This window comes from Solanum verrucosum, unplaced genomic scaffold, assembly GCF_900185275.1.
Source record: "Solanum verrucosum unplaced genomic scaffold, falcon-dt-bn FXZP01000958.1, whole genome shotgun sequence".
In the NCBI taxonomy this organism is placed as follows: domain Eukaryota; kingdom Viridiplantae; phylum Streptophyta; class Magnoliopsida; order Solanales; family Solanaceae; genus Solanum; species Solanum verrucosum.
In genome coordinates this window covers 167,676-186,157 of record NW_026020629.1, presented here as the reverse complement: position 1 = coordinate 186,157, position 18,482 = coordinate 167,676, and the positions used below count along the sequence as shown (strand labels likewise).

At 36.3% G+C, this 18,482-nt stretch overlaps 1 protein-coding gene across 1 annotated transcript; it reads right to left on the bottom strand.

Annotated features, from left to right (window-relative positions):
- Positions 1-6,949: 6,949 nt before the first annotated feature.
- Positions 6,950-7,955, bottom strand: LOC125811409 (uncharacterized). Its single transcript, XM_049490886.1, has 3 exons — positions 7,800-7,955; positions 7,166-7,393; positions 6,950-7,063 (listed from the first exon to the last, which is right to left on the bottom strand). Exons 1-3 carry the CDS (start codon positions 7,953-7,955, stop codon positions 6,950-6,952), a joined length of 498 nt encoding a protein of 165 aa, XP_049346843.1.
- Positions 7,956-18,482: the final 10,527 nt, after the last annotated feature.

The window sequence follows — 18,482 nt, the reverse complement described above, 5'->3', positions numbered from 1 at the left end:
AGGATAGTTATGTGAACTTCAACCCATATTCATGAACACTTAGTGAATCCTGCTAAAGTGTGAGGAACTCACGTACCTTGGCCTCTTTCAGGTCCCGGGGAAAGAAATCCCCAACAAAGATTCCTCAAAATAGGCCCAACTCGTAGGATGTGCATCCTAAGCTCTACCCCCTTTCCACTGATCAAACGAGGTCCTAGCAACATTCTTCATCTGGTATGCAGCTAGCTCAACTCTCTCAGTATCAACAACATGCATCACGTCGAATACCTTTTTCAGTTCCTCAATAAAGTTCTTTGGATCCTCAGCAGTGTTAGAACCAGTGAAACTTGGAGGATTCATCCTTAAGAACTCACGAATCCTTGAAGTTTCAGCCTCTTATTTTCGAGCCCCTATTTGCTACCCAACCTGGTTAGTCACAACTTGACTCAACATCCGGATAGCCTCACAGAACTCAACATTGGTGACTTCGCCTTGAGGTTGCACTTCAAGTGCATTGGGTAACTCTTGCTCTTCAACAGTTTTCCTAGCTGGACGACCTATGACCGCTCTTCATAGAGGCATGATTATTTGAAAACATGCGCAAGCACGAATTAGAAGAAACTTTTTAGAGATCAAACTCTAACGCACGAAAGAATATGAAAAAAGTGAGATATTTTCCCAAGTATTGCAGCCTCTTAATTATAGATGTTGCGCGCTTCAAACCGATAACTAGAACTCTACAGACACGGCTTCATAGACTCCCTAGGACTTTTTATACCTGGCTCTGATACCAAGTTTGTCAATCCCCGAGCCTACACCCTAGGCGGGACTGGCACTCGAAGACCATTGTTGGCCCCAATCGAACCCTTGGCCTAGCTTACTTAACTCAGCGAAAGACAATATTCATATCTATAATGATCAATGAACTTAACTTAGTTGAATAATAAAATAACTGAGAATGTTTTAAAGATTAAACATTCAACTTGGCAAAAAGTGGCAACTCAAGTCTTTAACATAGGAATGATAATGCAAAGAGTACTGAACTACTAATTGTCTATGAAGCCTCTAAAACAAAGAGGGACGTCAGGACAGGACCCCTGAGCATCCAAACATCTGAAAGACTAGAAAGCAAATAAGGGAGTCCTCCAGAATGTAATGAGGCTCACCAACAGACTTTGAATGCTCTAGCTGGATTAACGAGGTGATGGATGCTAATCCTGGTTACCTGCGTCTGCATCATAATAAGATGCAAGCCAATTGGAATGACATTGAATGTACGAGTATGCGAGTTGGAATGCTAACAAACATAGGCTCGAAAGAGATTAAGAAAGAAACACCTATCTGGTTCTTCTCAACTCATAGATACTCAACTCAATATAAAGAAGTAAAACACATGCGATATATATATATATATATAACTTATAAAACATCTAAAAACAACCTTAGTTCGTTAAAGAAAAAACATTAACAAACTTAACTTTATTCATTTAGAAAGTAATATAACTTTTGTGGGAGATTCTCTAATCGACAACCATCAGTATGAGCCAAACTGATGGTACAACGTTTTACCTCACGTTGCCAAGGACCGTCCTATACCTTTCCATTGGTATAGAACCTGAGCAACTAAGTGGATACACTAGTCTATGTTAAAAAGCACTAAGGAATCATCTAAAAAATATGATCATTTTTCTGCCCATGATAGCTACATGGTTTATGGGGGCTTGAGTTAATATGAACTCGCGTCCCCATATCGGTGCTCAATACTACTCTCAAAATATACTTAGCTCATATGTTTTTAAAACAACTTCTTCTCTGGTTTGAGATAATTGCTCAAACTTAGCTTTAAAAGCTCTCTTGGAATCAATGTTCCCTTTTGTTGTTCAAAACTCTTTTGGAAATCTCAGTTTCCTCTCATCTTAAATGTGAAAACATTTACTCTTGGGAATACTTAGTTCCCATAAATCATTTTAAAGAAAATGAACTTTGCTCTAACTCTTTATTCTACTTCAAAACTTAAGTTTTAAAACAAAGTTAAAACGTTTGTAAAAGACTTATGAAAACTTGAAATGAACTTCTCTTTTTTGACTCTTGACTTTGATCGTAACTACTCTTGACTTGACTCTTAACTGATCCTTGAATTGAATTATGGATTCAAGGATTATGATTGGTGTTTGGAAAGATCTCATATTATTTAGGAATGATTTTAGATAGCTAAACATGAGAAAAGAGCAAAACATCATGATTTGAAGGTGGGTCCGCGATGCGGAGGCATAATTAAATTTTGGTTTTGAAAATTTCTTTTGAGGGAGAATACCTCGTGTTAGCTCCGCGACGCGAAGCTGAAACTTCAAATCTGGGCACAAGGCGCGCGACGTGCGGCCATTCTCTGATTTCGTCCGACAAAATTTCTTTTTCGTTTTCCAGCCTTAATTCACCCAAACTCGGTTCTTTTTTTCAAATTACTTTTATATATAGATACCCAAAAAAGGTACTTAAGAACCTAACTCGAAACAACTCTATAATGAGACATAATGAACTCAGAAACTTCTCAATTCATCCCAATTCAAGAACAACATTCAAATTCAAGAATTCATGTTAAGAACATCAACTTTCAAACGTTTTAAGGACGAATTTCACTGAACTAAACATGTTTGGCACGTGGGTGAACAAACTCAATGTTATGAGAGACTCACATACCTTGTAGGGTCAAATCCTTGGCGAATCCGCAACCAATATCGATTGTTCTTGGCGAATCTTGCTTTTCCTCTTCTCCTTTCTCTTGCGTTCTTTCTCCAAAAGCCCTAACACTATTTATCAAAAGTGTAAACTGAACTAACTCAGTTTTGACCCCATCTATTTTATTAAAAACGGATTTAATTAATTGGGTAAGGAAAATACCAAACTACCCATCAAAAATCTAGATTGGGCATTTCCTTATTCGGACACGCAACTTCCAAAAGGCATAACTCACTCATACAAACTCGGAATTGCGCAAATTTGGTGGTGTTGGAAAGATCATTCCATGTGCTTTCCAACCAAATCTGGAACTACACATAAACAATCCTGAGCTAGGAGTTATGGTCATTTGAAGTTGACCGAAAACTCACTTTAACTTACTTAAAACTTTCCAGATTTCCTTATACTTACCAAAAATAACTATTTCCAGATTTTAAATTTCCTTCTAGTTCTTTCTAGTTACGAGATGTTACAATATCTCCCCCTTGGGAATATTCATCCTCAAATGAGATTTTACTCTTACTAAGCAAAGGGTGGTAACATCAAGTTCAAACATCCCAAAAGCAATTTCAAACAAAGAACATGCTCACCCATAATTTAGATAGTACTAAGAAGAAAATCAGTACCTTGGTCTGCATTTTCTCCGATTTCAAAGAGATGTGGATATCTTTTGTTCATATTCTCTTCAGCTTCCCAAGTAGCTTCTCCAACAAATTGGTTCCTCCTAAGGACTTTGGCTGATGCAACCTCCTTTGTTCTCATCTTGCGAACTTAGAGATCTAGAATCTTAACTGAAATCTCTTCATAAGATAAGGTATCCTTGATCTCAATATTTTTCAGTTTCTATGATCAATGAAGGATCACCCATGCACTTCTTCAACATGGAGATGTGAAACACCGGATGAACCGCTTCTAATTCCTATGGTAGCTCCAACTCATAAGCTACATTGCCAATCCGCTTGGCTATTCTATAAGGTCCAATATACCGGGGACTAAGCCTCCCCTTCTTACCAAACCTCATAACACCCTTCGTGAGTGAAACTTTTAAATATACCCAATCATCTACCTCGAACTCTAACACCCTTTTCCTAACATCAGCGTAGGATTTCTAACGACTTTGTCCTGTTTTCAATCTCTCTTGAATTACTTTCACTTTCTCCATAGCTTGATGAACTAAATCTGGTCCTATCCACCCTACTTCACCAATTTCAAACCATCCAATAGGAGATTTGCTTCTTCTACCATAAAGAGTTTCATAAGGATCCATTTGGAGGCTCGAGTGATAACTGTTGTAGTAAGCAAACTTAATGAGAGGTAGGTGATCATCCAAATTCCCTTTGAAATCAATCACACAAGCCCTCAACATGTCTTCTAATATCTGAATAGTGCGCTCTGCTTGTCTGTCAATCTGAGGATGAAAGGCAGTGCTTAAGTTCACCTTTGAACCCAAACCTTTCTGAAAAGATTTCTAGAATTGTGCGGTAAATTGTGCACCTCTATCTGAAATAATGGAGATTGGAACTCCATGAAGTCTTACCACCTCCTGAATATATAACCTGGCATAATCTTCTGCTGAATGGGTAGTCTTTACCAGCAGAAAATGGGCTGATTTTGTCATTCTGTCGACAATCACCCAAATAAAATCATGTTTTCTGCGAGACTTTGGCAAGCCTGTGATGAAATCTAGATTAATCATCTCCCACTTTCATTCCGGAAGTTCTATTTTCTGCGCCAAACCACTGGGCATTTGGTGCTCTACTTTAACTTGTTGGCAATTTGGACACTTGGCAACAAATTCTGCAATGCTCTTCTTTATATTATTCCACCAATACACTTCTTTCAAATCACGATACATCTTTATGGAACCCGGATGAATGAAATATCTGGAGCAATGAGCTTCCTCCATGATCCTCTCTTGGAGTCCATCCACCATAAGTACACACAACCTACCGTGACATCTTAATATACCATCTCCCCCTTGTTCAAAATCTAATACTCTTTGCTTATGAACATTTACCTTCAATTCAAGAAAAATAAGGTCTTGGTCTTACTTACCTTTTACTTCTGACACTAATGATGACTCAGCCCCATTCATTACCACTATACCTCCTTCTGTGAAATCCATAAGTTTGATTCCCAGGCGTGCCAGTCTGTGGACATCTTTTGCTAACTATTTCCTTCCCTCTTCAACATGGGTGGTGCTACCCATAGAAAACCTGCTAAAGGAATCAGTAACAACATTAACCTTACCTAGGTGGTAAAGAATACTCATGTCGTAGTCCTTGAGTAACTCTAACCACCTTCTCTGTATGAGATTAAGCTCATTCTGAGTGAACACATATTGAAGGCTCTTGCGATCGGTGAATACATCCACATGAACACCATACAAATAATGGCGTCATATCTTCAGAGCGAAAACTACAGCAGCCAACTTTATATCATGGGTTGGATAATTTTTCTCATGAACTTTCTACTGTCTGGAGGCGTAAGCTATAACCTTGCCATTCTGCATTAAGACACACCCCAAACCAACTCTAGATGCATCACAATACACCACAAAACCTTGAGTACCTTCTGGTAAGGTCAAAACTACGGCAGTAGTCAACCTTTCTTTCAATTCCTGAAAAAGAAATTCACAAGCTTCAGACCATTGAAATTTCACTGTCTTCTGAGTCAACTCGGTCAAAGAAGATGAAATAGACGAGAACCCCTCTACAAACCTTCTATAATAGCCAGCTAAACCAAAGAAACTCCTAATATCAGTTGCAGATGTGGGTCTAGGCTAATTCTGCATTGCCTCAATTTTTTGAGTATCGACTTTAATTTTCTTGTCCAGACACAATATGTCCCAAGAATGCCACAGACTCAATCCAAAACTCACAATTAGAGAACTTGACATACAACTCCTTACCTTTCAAAGTCAAGAGAACTATTCTGAGATGGCTTGCATGATCTTCATCATTCCTTGAATAGATTAGTATGTCATCAATGAAGACGATAACAAACATATCTAAATAAGGTTGGAAGACTCTATTCATAAGATCCATGAACGTTGCTGCTGCATTGGTCAATCCAAAGGACATGACCAAAAACTCATAATGACCATATTTGGTTCTGAAAGTTGTCTTTGGAATATCACATTCCCTTACTCTTCATTGATGATAGCCTGATCTGAGGTCAATTTTCGAGAAACAGGAAGCACCCTGAAGCTGATCAAAAAGATCATCAATTCTTGTAACCTTGTTCAACTGATGGTAATCTATACACATCCTAAGGGAACCATCTTTCTTTCTCACAAACAAGACCGGAGAGCCCACGGTGAGACATTTGGTCGAATGAAGCCCTTATCTAATAGATCATTTAACTGCACTTTCAACTCTTTCAACTAAGTTGATGCCATTCTGTATGGCGGAATAGAGATAGGACGAGTATCTGGAATGATGTCTATACCGAAGTCTATTTCTCTCTCAGGAGAGACTCCAGGTAGGTTATCAGCAAAGACTTCTGGAAACTCTTTTACTACAGGGACTGACTGAATGGGAGGTACCTCAACACTTGAGTCATTAACTCAGACTAAGTGATAGATACAACCCTTCGAAACTAACTTTCACGCCTTAAGGTATGAAATGAAACAACACTAAGGCATTGTTGAGCTACTACTCCAATATATGGCTGGCTTATTAGGAATCTGAAACTTAACAACTCGAGTTCTACAACCTAGTGATGCATAACAGGCATGAAGCCAGTCCATACCTAGAATGACATCGAAATCCACCATGTCTAGCTCAACTAAATCAGCCATGGTATCTTTGTGATTGATCGAAATGACACAATCACGATAGACTCACTCAGCTAGAATAGACTCCCCAATAGGTGTAAAAATACATAAGGGTTCACAAAGTTTCTCAGAAATAACTTCAAACTTATTTGCAACATAAGGGGTTACAAAATATAACCTAGCTCCGGGGTCTAGTAAAGCATAAACATCAAAAGTAAAGACTTTGAACATACCAGTGACAACATCTGGAGAGTTCTCTTGCTCTTGGCGACCAGTGATTGCATAGAGGCGGTTTGCTCCTCCGCCAGTACCGAAAGTAGCTCCTCTTGGTGCAGCCCTGTCTGGTTGAGCAACTGATGAAGACTGGACTCTATTGCCTAGATTTCCACTACCTTGCTTATTCTTAGGACACTTTTTCATGAAGTGTCCCTCTTGCCCACACATGAAACAACCTATCTATCCATCACGATACTTACATGAGTGGTTTCTACCACATCTACAACATACAGGAGCCCAACTACCTCCTTCTACAATACTACCTTGAGATTGTGCTGGTCCAGCTCTGAAGTTCTGTGAATTTCGGCCATTATACTCACCTTTGTTCTTAGGTGCAGGTGCACTAGCAGATGATGGTGCAGGCCCCTTTTCCTTCTGAAAGGACGAATGATTCACACTACCCTTCTGCTGCCTAGATTCATTTCTTGTCTTTGCTTTCTTATTCTTGAACTCCTCTCTATCTCTAAGATTCTCTTCCTCTACCTGCTGCACATAAACCATCAACCTCGAAATGTCCATGTCCCTACTAAGCATTGCTGCCCGACGCTCTTTTCTTGATAGACGGCCCAACCCAGCAACGAACAAGCTCATTCTACTTCTCATGTCCTTAACCATTTCCGGAGCCTAACGGGATAGTTGGGTGAACTTCAACCCATATTCATGAACACTTAGTGAATCCTGCTTAAGTGTGAGGACGTACCTTGGCCTCTTTCAGTTCCCGAGGAAAGAAACGCCACAACAAAGCTTCCTCAAAATAGGCCCAACTCGCAGGTGGTGCATTCTCAGCTCTAACCCCTTTCCACTGATCAAACCAGGTCCTAGCAACATTCTTCATCTGGTATGCAGCTAGCTCAACTCTCTCAATATCAGCAACATGCATCACGTCGAATACCTTTTTCAGTTCCTCAATGAAGTTCTCTGGATCCTCAGTAGTGTTGGAACTAGTGAAACTTGGAGGATTCATCCTCAAGAACTCACGAATCCTTGAAGTGTCAGCCTCTTCTTGTCGAGCCCCTATTTGCTACCCAACCTTGTTAGTCACAGCTTGGCACAACATCTGGATAGCCTCACAGAACTCAGTATTGGTGACTTCGCCTTGAGGTTGCACTTTAGTTGCATTGGGTAACTCTTGCTCTTCAACATTTCTCCTAGCTGGACGACCTCTGACTGCTCTTCTTGGAGGCATGTTTATTTAAAAATATGCGCAAGCACGAATTAGAAGAAACTTTTTAGAGATCAAACTCTAATGCACGAAAGAATGTGAAAGAAGTGAGATAATTTCCTAAGTGTTGCATCCTCCTAATTAGAGATGTTGCGTGCTTCAAACCGATAACTAGGACTCTACAGACAGGCCTTCATAGACTCCCTAGGACTTTTAATACCTGCCTTTGATACCAAGTTTGTCACTCCCTAGCCTACACCCTGGGCGGGACTGGCACTCGAATTCCATTTTTGGCCCCAATCGAACCCTTGGCTAGGCTTACTTAACTCAGCGGAAGACAATATTCATATTTATAATGATCAATGAACTTAACTTAGCTGAATAATAAAATAACTAAGAGTGTTTTAAAGATTAAACATTCAACTTGGCCAAAAGTGACAACTCAAGTCTTTAACATAACAATGATAATGCAAAAACTACTGAACTACTAACTGTCTATGAAGACTCTAAAACAGAGATGGATGTCGGGATAGGACCCCCGATCACCTAACATCTGAAAGACTAGAAAGCAAACAAGGGAGTCTTCCGGAATGCAAGGAGGCTCACCAACAGACTCTGAATGCTCAAGCTGGATCAACGAGGCGCTGGATATTGATCCTGGTTACCTGCATCATCAGTACATTGAATATACGAGTATGCAAGTTGGAATGCTAACAAGCATAGGCTCGAAAGAGATTATGAAAGAAACACCTACCTGGCTCTTCTCAACTCATGGATACTCAACTCAATATTAAGAAGTAAAAGACATGCGATTTATATATATAAAGGTTCTAAAACAACTGAAAACAACCTTAGTTCATTAATGATAAAGCAATAACAAACTTAACATTACTCATTTAGAAACTAATATAACTTCTGTGGGAGATTCTCTAACCGACAACCATCACTATGAGCCTAAGTAATGGTACAACATTTTACCTCACATTGCCAATGACCGTCCTATACCTTGCCATCGGCATAGAACCTGAGCTACTAAGTGGATCCACTAGTCTATGCTAAAAAGCACTAAGGAATTATCTAAAAAATATGATCATTTTCCTGTCCATGATGGCTATATGGTTTATGGGGGCTTGAGTTAATATGAACTCGCGTCCCCATATCAGTGCTCAATACCACTCCCAAAATATACTTAGCTCAAATGTTTTTAAAACAACTTCTTCTCTGGTTTGAGATAATTGCTCAAACCTAGCTTAAAAAGCTCTTTTGGAATTAATGTTCCCTTTAGCTGTTCAAAACTCTTTGAAAATCTCAGTTTCCTCTCATCTTAAATGTGAAAACATTTACTCTCGGAAATACTTAGTTCCCATATATCATTTTAAAGAAAATGAAATTTGCTCTAACTCTTTATTCAACTTCAAAACTTAAGTCTTAAGACAAAGTTAAAACGTTTGTAAAAGACTAATGAAAACTTGAAATGAACTTCTCTTACTTGACTCTTAACTTTGATCTTAACTACTCTTGACTTGATTCTTAACTGATCTTTGAATTGAATTATGGATTCAAGGATTATGATTGGTGTTTGGAAAGTTGTCATGTTATTTAGGAATGATTTTAGATAGCCAAACATGAGAATAGACCAAAAATCAAGATTTGAAGGTGGGTTCGCGACTTGGAGGCATAATTAAATTTTTGTTCTGAAAACATCTTTTGAGGCAGAACACCTCGTGTCAACTTCGCGACGCGAAGCTGAAACTTCAAATCTGGTCACTAGGCGCGCGACGCGCGACGACCTTCTGATTTCGTCCGACGAAATTTCTTCTACATTTTCCTGCCCCAATTCACCCAAACTCGGTTTTTTTCTCAAATTACTTTTAGATACAGATACCTAGCAAAAGTACTTAAGAACCTAACTCCAAAGAACTCTATAACGCGACGTAACAAACACAGAAACTTCTCAATTCATCTCAATTCAAGAACAACATTTAAATTCAAGAATTCATGTCAAGAACATCAAGTTTCAAACTCTTTTAGGACGAATTTCACTGAACTAAACTTGTTTGGCGCATGGGTAAATTTAACACAACGCTATGAGAGACTCACATACCTTGTAGGGTCAAATCTGTGGCCAATCCGCAACCAAAATCGATCGTTCTTGGCGAATCTTGCTTTTTCTCTTCTCTTTTCTCTTGCATTCTTTCTCCAAAACCCTTACACTATTTATCAAAAGTGTAAACTGAACTAACCCATTTTTGACCCCAACTATTTTATTAAAAATGGATTTAATTAATTGGGTAAGGAAAAGACCAAACTACCCTTCAAATTTCCGGATTGGGCATTTCTTTATACGAACAACCCAACTTCCAAAGGGCATAACTCACTCATACCAACTCGGAATCGCGCAAACTTTCTGGCGTTGGAAAGATAATTCCAAGAGATTTCCAACCATATCTGGAACTACAACTAACACTTCTGGAGCTAGGAGTTATGATCGTTTGAAGTTGACCGAAAACTCACTTTAACTTACTTAAAATTTTTCCAGATTTCCTTATCCTTTCCAAAAATAACTATTTCCAGATTTTAAACTTCTTTCTAGTTGCGAGATGTTACATCTCTCCCATTTCTTTAATAATATACAGGCAGTTGTTCTCGGGTGGACATAGGATCATTCTAATCTAAACAACGTTAAATATTATTGTTCTTCCTAGTTTTTATTTTCACATTTCTGCTAACAGGGGTTTAGTCCATGTTTGAGTGTCGTGGTAAGAATTGGGTCCTAGTTCGAATATCACGTCCTAAATCGAGTGTTGGGGTTAGGTCCTATTTTTGAAGTTCAGGTCCCAATTAAGGGGTCAGGGTCAAGTTCCAATTTGGAAGTCGGTCCTTCGATGAAAGTCAGGAATATCAGTTCGGTCCACCTTCGGAATTCTGGTCTCGCATAAGGTGTCTGGGTCAGGGTCAGGTCCTAATTTGGAAGTTGGTCTTAGTTCAGAACTTATGTCTCTAGTTAGAGTATCAAGGTTAAATCATAAATCATGTGTTGGGGTGGGGTCCCAATTCAGAAGTCAGGTCTCTATTCAAGAGTAGAGTTTGGATCTTGCATAAGATTTGGGGTCGGGTGTCGGGTTAAGGTCTTGCTTTAAAAGTTAGGATTTGTATTGGGTTTCAGGGTAGGGTCTAGGTCATTGTTCAAAACTCTGGTGACATTTCAGATGTTGTGTCCCAAGTTAAATTTCAAGGTCGGGCGTTTGGGCAGGGTCATGATTAAGAAATCATGTCCTAATTGAAGAGTTGGGGTTGGATATCGAATCAATCGGCAAGGTCGAGTGTGGCGCACATCGACAAGGCTAATACAAAAGTGTCTCTAATAGCATTTTCTAATGGCCCAATCTGCTTTTGATATTGTCTACTCTGATCCATTACCCGCACGACTTTAAAACGTGTCACTAGTGGGTAAGATCCTTACTTATATATCAACAAATTAGATTTGTATTGTGCAACACAATATGAAGTTAGTATTGATATAAATTCACTTAAGTATTCAAGTTTTCAACTATCTGTGTTGTATCGACAAATACAAATTTCTTCAGAAACCCTAAAAATGACCAAAATAGATACACTAATATAAAATTTAACTTTCAATACAAATAGAAATTACATGATGAAGATGAATCATGACTAAAATGCTAAAATCGTGACAAAATTGTGATATGTGAGGAGATTTAAAATAAAAACTCACTGATTGTGGATAAAGAGATAGAAAGACCAAACTGATAATTAGAAATAAAGAGAGAAAAATAAAAAAAAATGGCATGAATATAGGCCTTATTTGTTTCCATTAAGATTAAGACGCCTGAATTTGAATTAACATCTGAATATTAAGATGTGCATTAAGATCTAAATGCCTAGATCTGAATGCACATCTGAATATTAAGATGTGGTCTCAAGATCTGAACACTAAATGATTAAGATTGTTTGTTTTCAATATCTGAATGTGCATATGAAATTAAACATTATAAAATATTTTAAAATTTTTATTTCAACAAAAACGTATTACTTTTTAATAAAAAATAATAATGTTTATATTTGATTAAAAAATTATATGATACGAAAATAAAAATTATATATCGAGATAAAATTATTGTAACGTGATTTCTTTAAGAAATCAACGGAAACATCTTTTTTATAAGAAAATATATCATGAACAAATATATATTTCATAACTATAATATAATATCAAAAAGTTCAATAAGTATGATAGATACTAGTCGAAAAATAATAAAGAAGTTTTCAAATCATCAAAGCTTAACATATATTATAGCTAAATAGAAATATTAAAGAATTCATATTTTTTCTCAAATGACCTTAAACCAATTCTCTAACTTGTGAACCTCTAGCGTCATCATGCTTTTTTGTAGATGTCACCTTCACAAAATATACTAACAAATGTACTATATAATTGTTCTTCCCATTCAAGTCCATCTAATTTTTTCTTTGCACTCTTCGAAGCTAGAAGCACTATTTTTTTTAATCAATAACTCCGAAGCAGTACTCATCTTTCCATAAATTTCTTCCTCAAAACTTTTCTTTCAATCGAAACTAAAGATTGGGATAAAGAATTATTAGGAGCTCCATCATGTTGGTCACCAACTAGATATAGTTATAACTTGGACTCCACTCATGAACTCTTGTTGCAGTACAACCTTCAAAAAAATTGTACAAAAAATTGGAAAAGGTAGAGATGAAGTCTTCAATCTCTTTGGTCTAAACAAATTATATTTTCATAAGAGACCTCAGACAAGTATATATAGTTGTTATTTTTAATCATGATTACTAATGTTTTACTGAAAATCTTGAGTTCTTGATAAACATCAATACACCCAAAAGAAATATTACGACAAGAGTTCTTGACAAAAATCAATACAGCCCAAAAAATTGTTAATATAAGAAAACACTTGTAAAGATTATGAAAACTTACCAATTCAAGAGGAAAAATTAGTGTTTGATTGAGAAAAGAGAGGAAGAAAGTTTGTGGAGAGAGAGAGAGCAAGTTGTGCAATGAGAGAGAGTGTAACACCCCAAAAAAAATTCGATCTAAGACTCGAACCATTCTTCGTAGTGAGTGAGATTTTACCAAGGAATTTAAAATTTCTTCAGTGTTAAGTTCACTATGTAGCACCTTGAGTTTCAAAATGAATTAAATTGCAAATAGCAAAATCTAAAATTTTGCAAGTTATGCTTAAGTATGAGTTTTGGGTGGACTTCAAACGACCATAACTCCTAACTCAGGATGATTTAGGTGTGCTATCAGATACCGTAGCGAATATCTTAGAATTATATTTCCAACGCCGCCGAGTTTGCTAAGTTTCAAGGTCGGATGAGTGAGATATGGCCTTTTGAAGATAGGTTGTCTAGTTAAGGAAAGTTAGCCGAAAATAGAGAGGGGTATTTTGGTCTTTTCCTTACCCAATCAGATTTAATTTGTTTTTAGTAATATTTCAAGGTTCTAATCCTATTAGGTTCAGTTTTATAATCCTAAAATTAGCCTAGGGTTTTAGTTGGGAGTTTAAGAAGAGAAAAGAAGAGAGAAGAGGAGAAAGGAGGAGAGGATCACGCGTTCGTCGAGATTCTTGCGTGTTGTAGCAGATTTTCGCCATGGGTTTGATCCCTAAGAGGTATGTAAGCTTCCATAGTGTTGGGTTTGTTCACCCACACGCCAAACATGTTATTTTTAGTGCAAATTTCATTCTTGAAGTTGAAAGATTTGAGTTCTTGATGAGTTCTTAATAGGTGTTCTTGAAGTTCATTCTAAATCTTGTTGTGTTGGGTTTTGGATGATTTCTTGAGATCAAGGTGAGTGTTTTAAGGGATTTATTGAGTAGATTAGAGTGTACTTATGTTTAGTAATCAATTCTAAGTGATTGGGGAAGAAACCATTCTATTCTAGCAGAAATAGGGTGAGAAAATGAGAAAATAAACTTGCTGAATTTTCTGGGTTGGGGCCTGGCGCGATGCGCCTACCAGAGCGCCCCAAACCCACCTCTGAACTTTAGGGGCTGGTGCCCCGCGCCACCCATAGCGCCAGGGTCGCCTGCCCCACCTAGTTTGTCATCGGTTACCCCGTTTAAGTTTGTTTAAAGTGCACCTTCACTCCTTTTTTATTCTAACTACTCTAAGCTACTTCTAAACACCTAAAACCACTCCTAACATGATTATAACCTTGAATTAATAAATCAAATTCAAGGTAGACTTGAGAGTTCTTTCAAACCTTTTTGATAAGGTTCCTTAGAGTCTTTTTGAGGAGTCTTCTACAATTATTAGTAACTTGTTTCAAGACTCAAACGAGTGAGTATGAGGATGAGGAGAATGTATTCATGAATCTACTTTGTCATCATGAGATCCTTCATATCGTGAACCAAAACTGTTGAATTCATAATTCACATTCAAGAGAGAGTTAAGAGTATAGTTCAAGAAATCCTTTGAGTTCAATTGTGAATCCTTTGAGATCAACTATCGATTTGAACTAAGTTTTGAGGAAGTAATTCAGAGAATGAGAAGAGTTGTATCATGAGTTCCATAATGTTATGTAGACCTACGAGTCAAGTCGTTCATGCCATTAAATTCCGCATGAACTCCAGAAGTTGAGTATCTATGAGAGGAGAAATATCTTCAGATCCTAAGTCTTAAGTATTAAGTTTCTAACCCATTTGAGATTACATTCTTAATCATGGGACTATTACCTATTACCCATGAAGTCCATGAGTTGAGTTGTTCACGCCCATAATTCCGCATGAACATTATAAGTCGAACAGTCTTGAAATGAGAAGTATCTTTGAGTCCTTGAGTTGAGTAGTTCATGCTCATAATTCCGCATGAACCCTCTAAGTTGAGCATTCTTGAAGTGAGTAGTATTATTGAAGTTCTTGAGTTCCAAGTATTTGAGTTCTATCTATGGTTATTGAAAACCTTGCATTGAGTTGTTCACGTCCATAACTCGGCATGAACCTCATTTTAAGAAGTCTTTTACAAACGTTTTAACTTTGTTTTAAGACTTAAAGTTTTGAGTTAAGCAAAGAGTAGAGAGTAAAGAGTAAAGAGTTGAGTTCATTTCTTCAAAAGAGTATATCGGGACTATGTATTCCCAAAGAGTAAATGTTTTCACATTTAAACAAGAAAGGAAACTGAGATTTCAAAAGAGCCTTTGAGCCAGTTTTTCAGTAAAGAGGAAACTATAATTTCTAAGAGAGCTTTTAAGCTAAGTTTTGAGTAATTATCTCAAACCAAAGAAAGAGTTTTGGTTTTACAAATATATAAGCTAAGTATATTTTTGGGATTAGTATTGAGCACCGATATGGGGATTCGAGTTCATATTAACTCAAGTCTCCATAAACCATGTAGCCATCATGGGTAGTAAAGGATCATACTTTTTAGATGAATCCTTAAGATGCTTTTAGCATGGACTAGTGGACCCACTAAGTTAAGTGTTCTATATGACGGCAAAGTATAGGACAGTTCTGGCAGCGTGGGCAAGACGTTGTATCACCACTTAGGCTCATAGTGATGGTTGTCGGTTAGAGAATCTCCCACAGAAACTATATTACTCTATTATATAAGTAAAGTTGAGTTTGTTATTGCAGTTTCTTTAACGAACTAATTGTTTTTACTGTTTATAAAACTTTCTATGTATTGCATGTATATCGTTGCTTTATATTGAGTTGAGTACCCAGAGTCGAGTATCATATCTCTGAGTTGAGTATCTTATCCTTGAGTACTTCTGAGTTGAGTAGTTTTGAGTATCGTTGAGTATTCCTTGAGTTGAGTGAGTTTGAAAGGAGGTGAGTATGTTTCCACTTTTTATCAAGTTTCAAGCTTATGTTTATGCTTTAGGATTCCTCTTACATGCTAGTACATTCCACGTACTGAGCCATTTGGCCTGCATCTTCTCATGATGCAGACACAGGTATTCAGGATCACCAACAGGAGCTTCGTTGATACATCCGAGAGTTCGAGTTAGCTATGGTGAGCCTCATTGCTTTCAGAGGATTTCATTTACCTTTCAGTTTAGTCAGGATGTCATGGGTCTTGTCCCGACTTCCATCTTTATCAGTTAGAGGCTTCATAAATATTCAGTATAGTTGAGAAGTCTGTATTATTTATTTATTTTATTAAATATTTCAAAGACTTAAGTTGCCAATTTTGGGGCGAGTTGAATATATTTTATTATTCAGAGTTTTCATTTGAGTTAAAGTTTGAATTTAAGTTTTATGAACTTTTATTTCAGTTTTTAAGCTTTGTATGCTTGAATCAATTTTCCGCTTGTAGTCGGTCAGGATGAGGGTTCGCATGGGGACCAGCAATGGTCTTCGAGTGCCGGCCACGTCCGGGGTGTAAGCTCGGGGCGTGACAGAGAGGTGACGTGATTTTTTTATTCTAGAGTGTTAATTAAATTTGAATGTTGTTAAGACTCTCCTACATATCTGATTCATTTAGATCTTTTCAAATCCATCCAGAGGATTCTTTTAAAAGGAAACACATGGACTTAATGGACCGAGTCTGAATGATTAAGATTCAGACCTAAAAACCAGACACATTTAATGGGCTGAATCTGAATGATTAAGATTCAGACCTTAAGTAAGTACAAACAAATGATGCCTAAATGTTCTAATGATGTGTAAAGTTTTATTTTCTATTTAATATTAAAATATATCCATATATAATAAATATTTTAAACTATAATTAAGTGGACTAAATATATATATTGTTATTTGCTATGACACATAGTATTTCGTTCTTAATAAGTGTGCATTGTCTCACAAATTCACTTAATATAAAATAGAGAGAGTATACATTAAGACATTGAACAAATATCAAATAAATCATAAAAAAGGCAGTGTTTATTTGTTGATTTCAAAGTCTCTTATTTTATTCGGAAAATGGTAAAAAAAAATACCCCTAAATTATAGGAAAAGTATAATCTTCATCCATCTTTTGGTCTACAGAAACACTTCTACTCATCTTTTTGGTTTAAAATACTCTTTCATTTACCTTTTTGGCTCATTTATACTCTGGAAACTAACAACCCTCTTTTTCTTTCTTTTTTATTTATTCATTTTAAAAATTTATTATGTGTCATTCATTTTCTCATTGGATGAAATAAAACCCCACGTCAACTAGATTATTTCCTATATTTTATATAGGTGAAAACAATATACCTGTTCAGACCCCAAATATATATATATAATAGGTAAATTACCCATGCTTCACACAGGATTGAACTATTTAATTAAGCTTACATGTGATCATTCGGTAATATTCATATTTTGGATACATACAATATACTGTCAAGAACATTTTATCTTAAGGCAAAGCATTCCTCAGAAATCTTAAAGTGCCATATTTTTAAGGTTTTTGTTTTTGTTATACAGAAATTATGAGTGATAGATAGATTTTAAGTATAAGAAAAAAGTCTTTGGTCAGAAGTAACGAAATTTTCTAAATTTCAAGAAGTTATATAGAACAACATTAGATGTTAATGGAGAGCACTCCCAAATAAAGTGGAACATCACGTCTATACAAGAACATAATTAACTAAATTCAAATGGAGGACCTTCGGCTCCTTTCTTACGAACCTCCATCAATATCTTTTTTTATTATAGTATGAAGTACCATGTATATATTAATGACCCTAAAATTGTTAGTATCATAAAGTTTTTTCCTCATTGTCTCGAAATATTCATTACTATTGCTTAGGTTTTATATCACCAACCCCAACTTATTTGGAATTGAACCACAACTATTGTTATTGTAATAGTATGCAGTTACAAAGAATTAATGCAATTATCAACCAAGCAGTAGGTGGCATCTGTTTTGAACTGTTCACAATTGGATATTCTAAACCAAAATTTCGAAACATTACATATTAAAATCTCACAGCATAATATTGTGAGCACTTGAACTCACAAATATCCACATATAATAATAAAGATGACCTTACTTTCCTAACAATCAAGAAAAAAAGGCATGTTGCTTAACATATTTTTCAAAAAGATAGTCTTTCGGTTTGTATCCAAGTTTACAGTTCACAAATTTAATTGAAAGAAGCCAAAAGAAAGAGTTATCACTTCTTTATCAAAAAACAAAAAATCTTTATCAAAATAAAGAGTTATCACTACAACAAAAATTATCTTTAACGGTAATTAATAGCTTAATTGTCGCTAAATATGTATTTTCAGAGGTAATTAGTATTATTTATAATGTCCCTAAAGTCTATAGGGATATTGAATTTAATGACAATTAATTAATATCGGTAAAGACTCTAGCACTCTTTGTTAATGTGCATATTTATTGTCGATAAAAATTATTTTTGGTATAGTGTATTTTGGACATCTGTTAGTTTCAAGAAAACTTGATCTCTTATTATGTCCAAAAAAAGAGAGAAAGAAATATGGAAAATTAGTAAACATGCGATAAAAAAGTGGACTAATTGTCTCTATACTACTCCCTACGTCCCATTTTATGTGAGGTAATTTGACTCGGTACAGAGTTTAAGAAAAA